Source organism: Stegodyphus dumicola, chromosome 10 (genome assembly GCF_044657685.1).
Source record: "Stegodyphus dumicola isolate Sdum_Otavi_A_Nest chromosome 10, ASM4465768v1".
Taxonomy (NCBI): domain Eukaryota; kingdom Metazoa; phylum Arthropoda; class Arachnida; order Araneae; family Eresidae; genus Stegodyphus; species Stegodyphus dumicola.
This window is the reverse complement of record NC_140777.1, coordinates 119,401,072-119,414,094: the sequence shown is the minus strand read 5'-3', so window position 1 is coordinate 119,414,094 and position 13,023 is coordinate 119,401,072. Positions and strand designations below refer to the sequence as shown.

Here is a 13,023-nt window from a genome sequence, read left to right as displayed (position 1 = left end):
TTTCAAATGTAAACATCAATGGCCGCCATTAAAAACAGGCTTAGCGGCAATTAAACAACTTTAAAATTGCTGATAATTCTAAAAATATGGCACACAGATTTACTAAAGGCATAAAATCCTTAACCGGAAGATAAAAACAACATAATTCAATCATTTTTAAAGCAAAAAAAGTACAATTTACAAACATATAAGAGTAAAGAAACTGAGATCACCGAGCCGGGTAATAGAGTGGATTGAGAAACAAATTAAGATGGAAATGTAGTGTGATTCACTAAAGAGTGATTCTGTCTGCACACTGTATTGTCTTTTTATCCGCGAAGCTAGTGTAGGCGCAATATATATATAAATATATTTATATACGTTTGGTGCGGCCGATTGCAACCAAAATACGAAGTGCACATCTATATGTTATAGCAGTCCTATATACAAAATTTCAACGTTCTGAGTTTACTCGTTTTTGAGTTATGCGAGATACGCACGAACGCACGTACGTACATAAGTTCGTACAGACACCACGAAAAATTCTCTTCAGAATTAATTTAAAAACATTTTTATAATTTTTTTGAAGGAAAAGAGTATTTTATTCTGTCCTTACGTACAGATATCACGCAAAAACATCGTTAAATTGCATTCGATAGCGATCAAAATGGATATTTTCGTTGAAATATGCTGCCTGAAACTTTTCGCGATTACAATACTTCCTTTTTACTTTGTACAAGGAAGTAATAGGGGTCTAATTTGAAATGCATACTTCTCCACAATTTTATTAAATATTAAAATAATTTTTTTCTACATATAAGTAAATGGTATTCCTATGGGTACTAACTATTCAACTTCCTGTTCCTCTTCATTAAGTCTGTAACCTACAAGTACCATACTGTAACCTGTTCCTCTTCATTAAGGAATATAATTGTATTAAAAATTACCATAAACCAGAACTTTTAATGCTGGCAAGACACTGAAAATGCATCATATATGTTCATCCAAAGATCTCCAACAGCATTATTTTTTGCGTTATATCATTCTTATATGAATATTTTTGGGTTGTGGAATAAACCACGAGTTTTCCTTATTTCTTATGGGGAATTTTTGCTTTGATATTCAAGTACTTTGGATTGTAAGCACATCTCTGGAACAAATTATCCTAGAAAAACAAAGTACATCTGGAGAAGGCTGACAGGATGCAGTTTGCCTTCTTAGTGCATATTTTGCATATGCTACTGAATACATATTCATGGTCATTCTAAACAATGGATATCTTTACTTTGGAGAAATTTATATACCAACTTCATTCTATAAGAATAAGCATTATTATCTTTGAGTATAAAATCCTGAACAAAATTATCTTTGGAGTTACAGTATTTTGCCATGGTACCACTGCCATCAAACTGATCTTTTTCCCTGATAGTTTTGAGATTGTTACAGATTCTTTATTTTTTTCTACAGAACAATTTGACAAGTATCAGTCTATAAATTGAATTTACTCATCAGTATTGAGCAAGTGCACAAGTTTTTCAGGTTCAGATATATTTATTTCATTTTACATTTCCGATTACAGTTTAAATAGGTTTCTCTCTTACTAGATTGGTGCAGAATATGAATTGATAAATAACAAGAACAGAAATTAGCTGTGCAGAGCCACTAGTACATAACTTGTATAAAAACACTTATTCCTGTTATGGCTGTAAGCTCTGCATAGAATTGCTAACAGACATTTGAGAAGTTATGCCGTACAGACCTTGTCAATCTTCATGCAATACAGTTTCCCTTGCTAAAGTGTTTTTGTGGTTAAACAATCTCTAAATACTAGTTGGCTTTTAACCTTCTTCCATCTCTTGGATCTTCTGCAGATCCTGAAGAAAACTTCATCAATATACTTCATCTCCAGTACATTGATGAAGATTCAATGTACTGGAGACTCCAGTCAAAAATAATTCTGTTTTAAATCATATGATTATTTTGTGCTGCATACATGGCTACTGGCTTTTTTATGTCACATAAAGTTATTGATTAGACATAATATCAACTTTTCCCATGAAGATTGCAAGAAAATGTCATTTGTGATATGGTAAGCTGCATCTATTAAACTATGATATACTACATTAATTCTTTGATTTTTAAGGTGCACTTTTGCTCTACTTAAATATTTCTTAAAACAGAATACTTCTAAGAATTGTAGTCCTCCATTTCAATCACTGGAATAGATACCAATAGTTTTATCCCAGAAATTGAATTTAAAAAAAGTTGCATTAGCAATTCAATGGTTCAGAAGATTGTGATTCACTACGATAAAATGAAAGCTATGTTGGCTCAGAAAAATTATACTTTTCACAGAAAAGAGATGGTGAAGATGGAGGGAATGATTAAATATTTTTCATAAGCAAGCACAGTTATTATTAACGTATAGAATTCCTTTAAAGTATAAGTATTTGTTGGATATAATATAGAACATTTTCACTCATTCTTATAATCATAATTTTTTTAATTAAGATGATACTGAAATTAAAAACTGTGCTTTACAGCTGATAATATCCAAGAAATAAAATAAATTATTTATGCTCTCATTTAACATAAATAGAAATATTTATTTAATTATATTTGGAAATTTGGAGACTGGTTTAGGTGTGCCTGCTTACCTTTTGAAACCTATTTACATAGAAAAATTTCTGAAGATCTGTTTCTTTTGTGCAGAGAGAAATCTAGACATTATATTTATAAATATTTCCCAGTGTAATTATTCAGATATTAAATATTTTATCATACTATGCATCAAGAAAGATTGAAACATGATCTGCATACTGTTCTAGGACAGTGCTCCGCAACCGGTGTGCTGCGGCACACTGGTGTGCCATGAGTAGGATATAGGTGTGCCGCAATCAAATACATGTATTTGACATTTTGCAATTTTTTATCATGTATTTAATACACAATGACAATTTTTTTTCCTTAATAATGTCTATTTTAAATGTTTTTATATATTTCACTGTTGTGTGGTTGTGTGTGTGATTGTAAGCGTGTCAGCATTTGAATTTTTTCGGCACTTCCTTGATAACTCGGAACTCTTTGGTGTGTCACGAAATTCCAGAAAGATTTTTTGTGCGTCGCAGGTGAGAAAAGGTTGCAGAGCACTGTTCTAGGATACTGTAATAATCACATATAAAATCAGTTAACATGAAATTGACAGTTGGTAAAGGAAAATGCAAAAAAATAACAAACTTTCTAACATAACTAACTCTATTTTTAAAACTAAGCTGCATAATTAAGCAATGCACGTTTAGAGCTACTGTTTAAATATGCAACTTTAATCAAATTATCTGTGATCTGTACACTTTAAAAATTATGATACATACTGTCAGGCAGCAATACCAGAAACTGCTCTCCTTTAAACACTCTTTTGCTTTGCAGCAAATCAAAACACAGCAAACCTTTTGCTCTCCTTTAGAATCCTATCATATTTAGAACAAAACTTAAAATATTTCATTACTTACACATTTAGAAATAAAAAATAAAGTCTACCTTATAAATCTATTATATAAAATTTTCAAGCCTGTTCCCCCGCCCCAACAATATTTCAAGTCTGCAGGATGTTTGCACACTTGATCTCAAAGCATAAAATAATCCATTTCTTGTATATTTTATTTTGATGTTTACCACAAATACTTTTTTCTCTCATTAACTAGTGTTTGGTTTTATTAAAGAAATATAGGGATATACCATTTTCTCCAACAATATCTTCACACAGTTTCAAGAGATTGCGAGAGCCAGCAACTGCCATGTGTAAATTTCCTACTCTTCGACCTAAAATTTAAAAATGCAGCATGACAAATTAAATAACAAATTTGAATAAAATAAGCTCAAATAATAAAAATAAAAATTAAATAATAAAAATAAACTAACATCCATATTCTTTGCATTAATGATTAGGCATTAAAAAATATCATGTCATCACATATCTATTGAATTTCATGACAGTTCTAACAGCTGAAAAAGGTGATGACAGGCAAGCATTTTTGAAGCGACGAAAAGTGTTGTGAATAAGTAGCTATAGTCATGATCAAGTGAATTTTCAAAAGATATCTATGCACTTCCAAAGTACTGAAATACATGTATTACACCTTATGGGGACTATGTTGGAAAATTATGTATGTGTAAGTTTTCTGTATTTCCTCACTTGCCTCATAATAAATAAATAAGATCTTCACTCTAATGACTGATGCAGGCCATTGCAGGCACACAGGAAAGCAAATAATTTCTGATTTGCTTAAATACTTTTGATCTGATCAAAAACAGAACAAGCCATAACGAGTGAAGATCCAAAAACATAAAAAGTTAGCCTATTCGCTTCGTTAAATTTTCAAAAAATGTAAAAGAAATACTGAATTTCTAAATTAATATTGAACTTTAATAATTATGAAATAACATATCTAACAACCCCTAAAGCATAGAAAAAGAGTTCCATAAGTAAAGAAAGTATTGCTGTAAAAGAAAAGAAGACATATTACTGAAAGTAAAAGAATTACAGCAATATTAAAAAAGTATTACTGTTACAGAAATAATGTTATGTATAACTTTGAAAGAAAGAATGTTAAGAAAAAGACTATTACTGTCACAGAAAATGCACAAAACTCTAATATGTTGGTTGGCATTCAAAAATACTACTTTTACAGGTATATAAGAAATGATAGCTGTACACTTTTCTAGAAAAAACTTACAATTAAAATAAATAAAATGATTAAGGATCAGAATCCAGAATAAATATCCACAAAGATATAAACTACAGTTTTATTGAGCTACAAAAAGAAAACAATTACACTCTCTAAATTTTCGTAACGAAATAGGAAATTTGATGTTAGTGGTACACTTATCTTTAATCATATCTCATTTCAAGAGATTAAATATAATTCAACTTATGTATTCTACTTCCATGTAATTATCATAAGCCCCATGACTGGCATAAACTTTTTAAAAGCATTGTTCTAAATATTTTAAAAACAGCAAAATATAGCAAGTATCAAAATATTGTTGAGATTTGGAAATGGCATACTTTCGTGTTATCCAAAATAGCAAAAAATATATGGCATAGTTACCAACCTTGAAATATGAAGACACAAGTATCACACCAAAAACTAGGAGGTTTTCATGTTGTGCTATGACACAATTTCAGAACTCCAAACTTATTTAATTTCTTTTATAATGCATGATTCAAGTTAATGAACTATTTATAATATGATTCTAACATGAAATATCCTAACAGTTAATTAGAAGTTCTAAATTTTCTGGTATTTGGGTAATTTAATTTTGAAATATTTTTATACTTTTATACTGAAAATATCCTTAGAAGGGAAAGAAAGCTTTTATTATCAAAATACTTTTAAACACATTGAAATTAAAATTTGTAATTAATGTACATACCATTGTGTGAATAAATTTAGCAATGTACATTATATTAATGTAAAACAAAATTCAACATGAATATTAGCTGATTAAATGTTGGTTGAATATTAATATAAAATTATACAAATATCTACAGTACAATAAGACAATTCAGATCAAAACAAATTTAAAAAGAAAAATTAAGCTGAAAAATCTTTTGAACTTTGCATAATTTAAATTTCATTTGGTGGTGGGAAACACTTTCCTAAGTAAAGGCTAAATTAAAAATTGTGAGATTCAATGATCAGTTAGGTGACTGGGAGATAAAAAGAAAAACCAGCAAAATTGACAGCAACAATGTAGGATTATAAAATATACCCTACAAATGTTTAATGCAAAATCCTTTTTCATATGACACACACCAGGGTGGTATTATACTCTAGCATTAGTGATGTGACAATCCTTTAGAGGTACAATAATCCTTGAATGATTGTAAGTAACAGTGACACAAACAATTCTTCTCCAACAAACCCTCAGGGCAAACAGCAGGCATATGGGATGAGAATCATGTAGCTCGTCAATCAGAAATTATGGAATCAGAAAATTCAATCCTTGTCATCAACCTGCCTGATATAACTTTCGTGGAAGTATTTCGTGCAGCCAAATGAAGACTTCTAGCTCCCTGAGCAACTGGAAGAAGAGCCATACTTGGACTACATCATGGCAGTTCCACTCAGAATATTTTACATAAAAAAATATGATGTGAACACCATATAACTTCCTTTTATGCTTAATAAATTATACACACATTTTTCAGCATTTCATTTAAGCTTATTTACATGAATTATTCTAATTCAATACACCAATCTCTCAAGTCAAGTTGAAAATGACATCAAAAACTGAAAATTTTGAAATTAAATATCCAGGTCAATTTTTCTCGCATGGAAGTCAAACTTCTTGTATTTGCAGTCTTTCACAATGAAAACTTTCCCAAATACAAGTGCAGGAACCAGAAGACTGCAATAAAAGTCAGATTTGTTATTTGTCTAATTTGTTCTTTCTCAAATTACTTTTTTTTTAAATTTGAAATTCCCCAAACATAAATATTTTTGTCATTTAAACACTTCTGCAACTAGAAGTATATGTCTATGACCCATGATTTTGAAAATAAAGGCCAGTTAAGAACTTTTAAAAGCTGGGTAAAGAGGTGGGTATACATTTGGTACCGTCAGTTGCAGTTGGGGAAAAAAAAAAAAAAAAAAAAAAAAAAAAAGGTACATAATTAGTTGTTATAGCAGTCCCATATACAACATTTCAACATTTTATGACTAATTGTTCTTGAGTAATGCAAACTATATACATACATAGAGATGTTACAAAACAAGTCTATTTTGTATTTGTTTTGAAATAAAGAGGTCTTCATTCTGTACGTACATACACTGGTAAAAATAAATAAATAAATAAATAAATAATAATAAAAATCAAAATGGATATTTCCATTGAAATCTGAAATTTTTCATGATTACAATACAACAGAGTTCCGCAAACTTGATACAATGTGGAATGACAGACTGTTGAGTTTTACCGAATACGAGGTGGGTATTTCAGAACTCTTAATATTTAACTATAAGTTACTCAAGACAATTGTAGCACAATACTGGACACTGAAGCCTACAGCATACAATTAAATTAATGTTGATTTTTTTGTGGCCAGTTCTAGCATAATAGGCATTATTAAAATTTTAGGGCTTTCTCTCATAAAATTGGTCCTGAAATGGGTGCTCCCTTTGCTGCCTGAACCACAAATAATGCGCCTCGCTTACTTTCTCGTATTCACCACCTTTCATACATTTTCTTTCCTTCAGACTATTTGTATATGCTCTTTTCACACACCAAAACTCTACTTTTGACGTCTTCTTTTTCCATCCTATCATAGTAGTCTGTTCAATACCTAAATCCATGGTAATTTTGTTTACACTTTGCCCAGTCTCTTTAAGGCATCTAGTTTCATTTCCATTGCTATGCTAGTTTGTTTTTTTTTTTTCTTTTCGAACAACATTTTCACTTCACAGAAAGTTCCCAAAAATATGTTAACACTTATACGCCTGGATGTGAACTGAGGAACAACACCTGCAATGAACTGTGTGAGTTTAGTTCAATAAGATGCAGTCACGAAATTTCAGACAAGTCTCCTAACATTTCGCAACAATAGAAAGGAATGTGAGTCAGTGATCAGCGGCTACCCGACTTTCTTCATATTCTCAAAAGAAGCAAACAGTGTTGCCAAGTATTACAACATGTCTTGAAATTTGTTAGGCAGTTCCAAAAATTAATGGCACAATACAAAAATGGCAAAAATTACAGAAAAAGCACACTCAAATCTTTGAACAGAACAAGAAAGACATTTTCATATATAATAATTATATGTACTGTATGTAATATTTGCTGTGTTTGGCCTAGAGATATCTTTAAAAAGTTCCTAAAAAGATGTTGAGTTATACGGAATGTCGAGCTATTGGGAGTGGAGTCTGCGGGACTTTAATGCACTTCCTTTACTTCACACAAGGTTATAAAAAAGAATGATCTATAAGCTTTTAATTTACAATTGACAAGAAATATCAATCTTAGAGAATTCACTTTAGAGTGTGAAGATTTCTAGTCTCCTAAAGTATAAGGACATTTGTCATTGAGATGATTAGAAAAAACTATCATCATTATTCCTTCAATATAAAACAGTGGATGAAAGAAACTTCATTTAGTCTGTAGACTTCTGACACTATATCAATCACAGATGATAAAACATTTGTAGTTTTCTTCATGACATGTTCCATACTGTCATTGATGATATCTTCAGTTCATGATTGGGATAATGCACATATTTTTTTATACTGTGAACAAGACTCTTGTACATTCCATTGTTTCTTGCGTTATATGTTGTCTTAAAACGTTTTCTGAAAGGTATCTTATTGTCCAAAATTTCTCATACCATGGCCTAATGCTAAAATTGCTCGAGCAAGCTCGCTAATGATAACAAAACTTATAAGATGTGATACACAAAATGCTTTTTGATATGACATCAACATTTTTCGTAACAATCAGGTAACAGAAAGAGGGAGGGACAATTGACAAACAATAAGAATCACTTCATTTATGAACGCTCTTCTGCAAAACCTTTTAGTCATGCTATCGATATAAAATTTGATAATTATTTTGGAACATGTTGTAATTAATTTTCCAGAAAACAGAAAATTTTGTTGCCACTTAGATAAAGCATATATAGTATGGAAAAAATTAGGATAATACTAGAAATTACTATTAAAGTACTTAAAAGAAAATGAATAGCACATTAAAAAATTCTAACCTCTTTTTCCTTCTTTTAATATCATGCCAGCATATGATGCGAAAGACATGATTTTAAGTTCAGGGAAATGCTGCCTGAAGTATTCTTGCCAAGCCAAAACTAAAGGTGCAGGAATTAAGTCTACTTTGTTCAAAACAAGAATCATATTTTTCTTCAAATCTTTTGTCACATAATTGTAAAGAGCTGGTGAAAAATGATAAACCTACATTAAAAAAACAAATATAATGTGTTTGTAAGACAGCAAAGTGAAATTTAAGCACACAAAATTAGACATGTTGTATATCAGATTTTAAAAACAGTTAATAAATAGCTCAAAATCTTCAATACATTTATAATAATATTAGAATTAAAGCATTTTTCTCTTTTCTCAGTTTTATAATATTTTCTTCATATTAATACTTCCTAATTTAGTAAAAAAATACATCAGATTTCTTGAATGTGAAATTTACATTTATGTTTTTACCTGTATGATAATTATGGGACAGTTTATGTAACATAAGAAGAAAAGCATGTACACAAACAACAAAATTCATTATTTTCTACAAAAGCAACTTTAATCTAAAATGATTTCTTAAATTGTAACAAGATAAAAACTAATATTTTTTAACAGCTTGGAAAAACTGCTTATATATATATTTTTTTTTGGGGGGGAAGAGGAATTAAACTAGTGGTGAAATTTCAGCCTGTTGCACCAGTTTGGGAGAACCACTCCATGAAATGCTTTTAGTTTGTTAAATCGGTTGTTAAAATTGTAATTGTTAGAGTATTTACTTAGACAGTTTATAAGGGTAGAACAATCTGAGTCACAAATAATCTGCTCTATTTATCCCAATCAATCATACAACATTTTCCACTCAATTCTACAAATTCTTGTTATAATAAGAATTTTGTAGAAACTCCATATTGTGCCACCTGATTTGTATTTACACCTGAACGCCAGTTTTTTTTGGTGGTAAACGGCAATAAAATAAATAATATATGCTTAATCCACTTGTAACAGGCACTCAGTCACTGAACTTCTCTCTTGGGACTGTACCCTAACAGGATGCACTGTCTTGTGGGGGTAGGCAATTCGTCCTCCAAAGCCTAACTTTGAGAAAAAATTTACATAAATTAACCGTTTGACTGCTATGCGGCGCAAAAGTGCTGCATTCATTTGTCTCAAAAACCACAACACAGTTAATTATTTTAGAATGCACTCGTGATACAAAGTACACGTAAGGTCAGACTACGTACGTTCACACCCACGGAGCAACAAAGACACACTGAAACTCGCAGCGCAATACAAATGAACACAGCGCTTTTGCACCACGTAGCAGTCAAACGGTTAAATTTGTCGTTTAATTGTTTCAATTTTCAGTACGTTATGAAAAGAGCATTCAGACAGTTACCAGAATTAAATTTTAAAACTTTATCATTACATTTTCTTTAAAATTTTATAAAAAAATCAATTCTAGAGTAATATAACTTTTGACTTACCTCAAATAATTATATATGGCAAAATTACCTAATTACAAATTTTATTTAATACAACACATCAATAAAAAAAAAAGATTATTAAAAATCTCTTTCACAAAAAATGAGCATGTACAATTTTTGATTTACCTGAAATATAAATAAACAAAAAAATATGCCCATATTAGAATTGTTATAACTATCAATTTCCAATTCTGCAAAATATCATCACTGTGAGAAAAAGTTATTTATCATTTGTGTATACACTTTTTCTATTAAATACTCTTTTTGAATTGAAATTTAGATGTAAAAAATATTTCACTAAATGTTAAAAAATATCTGTCTGAACCTAGAAAAAAGTCGAAGACCATTAAGTAAAATTTTTAAAAATATAGAACATCTATCCTGTTATACCAGGGAAAAAAAAAAAAAAAAAAACACACACACACACGTTTTCCAATGCATCTAGAACACTGACCCAGTTAAAGAGCCATTATATCATTCACCAGCTATGAATTTTGCTCTCGTTCCCAAGCAAAATACCAGAAATAAAAAACACTGCATAGGAATGAAGATCAATATACTTCAGTTTTGATAAATTTCACTATAACAGAATATAACAACAAAAGATATTAACTAAATGTTCTACCTATGTGGTACAACCAGCCACAAAGCAAATTAAAAGGAGCTCACATATGACACATTTGGCCATGAGATAACATTTGCTGCCAATGCACATATGACATGCTGACGATGTTGCAAATGGGTAAATATTATCAGCCATTTACATTTCACTTCTGAGTGATTTGACATTGGAGGTGCAGCACACTGGTTTGCCTAGGAGTCCATAACGCTCTTAAGATGGCCCTGAGCAAAACTGCTCATGATGGAAGACATATAAAGGAAATGCAATGTCAACAAAATTTTAGGATAAAAATTGAGAACTGGCTTGACAGAAGTCACTTGTTTGATTTAGCAGAGTTCTTACATAGGCAAAGACAGCTACAGAGAATAACAATCTGATGCAACTGCCAAAGAGTACCTTCATTGACTTATCATACAACCAACTTTTTTGATTTTGCTGACATCAAAAATATATTTTAATACCAACAGATTTTGCTGGCAGTGCACTGACTGGTACTCGTTAACACCTAAATACCCATTTCATGTAATCAAACAATGGGGGAAGGTATTGTGACTTGCAATCCTAAACTGTAATATTTTTTTTAATTGCTGTCAATTATAGCTAACTTGTAATATTTTTAAATAATTTGTTTGATAATGAAATGCATTTTAATAGAATTTAAAAAACTTCCCTATGCCGAGAAAACCAATTTTTTCAAATGATGACATTTAAATGTTTTTAATACCAATTTTTGAAACTACACTTAACTTTAAAGAAGTTTATTTCAGAACTACTTATCAGTGTCTCACAGTATGTAATGTATAGTATCTCATCAAATGTAGAAGCAATTTTTCTACTTCATGAAGAGAAAGTTTTATATTTGCTGCGTACAATAATTTTTTAAAAAATAAAAGATACATCCAACCATTTTTCTAGAATTTTGCCTAGTAGTGGCACATTTTTCTTCACATAACAAGAAATTCAACAACTTACGGAGAATCGAATGTCGATTACTAACAGTACAATGTCTGAAAATTCCAAAACTCTCCACAATTGACGCCAGGTTTCGAGATTCATTTCAAAGTGGCTCAATTCCTGCTCTTCAAACTTGGATTCTAAAGTGTCAATATATTCCTAAAATAAATTTTTAAAAAAATTTTAATAAATAAATATTATAGATGTTCTGCTTTTTGAAATTCAAATCACTAATTTCTCAATTAGAAAATCTTTATTCTTCACACAGCAATATAATATTTTTACAAACAAAACAGATTTTAAATAAATTAGATAGCCATTTCTGGCTTTTACACATATTCATATTTAAGATATATGATTCATCACAAGTGATAATCTGGTCCAGAATTTTGCCCATGCATTGATATTCGAGCAGATTAGTGCAGGCCCGAACACGCTCGTCCTTATCTGCTTTTAGGTTCAGTTGCAGCCTCCAGCTGTTGAACTTGTATGTCAAGTTTATGTGATGCACAGTACGACTAATGGGCATGGTACTAATGTCTACTCTTTAGCAAAGCTCTCGAGTGGTTGCATACTGATCTTCTTCCACAAAAAAGTTCTCCCAGGTAAACCTCAACAGTAGACCAGCCCGAGTGCTCTGCTTCATGAATGTTACAGTCCTTGTTTTTGAACTTTAGGCACCAAACCGTAACAGTATCATATAACACAACATTAGTACCTAAAGCTATACACATGATTTGGTGACATTCTGTAGCTGACTTTTTGCAACAGACTTGGAAGTAAATAATGGTTCTAGTCTGGTACCATAACAGTTCCATTTCAGACAAATTGCTCTTAACGATAATTTTTTTTATTTTTAATTTCACAATATAGTGTTCTAAAGCAAGTCTCTTTCAAATGCCAAAAATCATTTGACAAAATACAAATCAACATGCCAATGGGAACTGTTTGCATAGATGATATTTGCAGTGAGGGGAACTCTTGTTAAAACCCGATATATTACCACAATCAGCTTAGTAGAAACTGCCGCAGTTTATGAAAACACCAAACTCTGGCAACCACACGCATAATAATTAATTCTTCAGGCAATCATGTGCACAGCATGTATTATAACCAGCCAGTTTTAACAACCAACATCATTTATGTACGTATGGATGTTCGAACCAACGAATGGATTTCTTTTTCCTTTCTTTCCTTTTTTTTTTTTTTTTTGGGAGAGGTACTTCAAATTCTA

The 13,023-nt window shown here is 30.7% G+C and overlaps 1 protein-coding gene across 1 annotated transcript in view; it reads right to left on the bottom strand.

Annotated features, from left to right (window-relative positions):
* Ns4 (Nucleostemin 4) overlaps positions 1 to 13,023 on the bottom strand; it is a 99,809-nt gene that overhangs the window by 36,464 nt on the left and 50,322 nt on the right. The window contains 3 exon segments of the mRNA XM_085825450.1: positions 3,715 to 3,798; positions 8,735 to 8,936; positions 11,808 to 11,948. Of these exon segments, the coding sequence (XP_085681576.1) occupies positions 3,715 to 3,798; positions 8,735 to 8,936; positions 11,808 to 11,948 (427 nt within the window).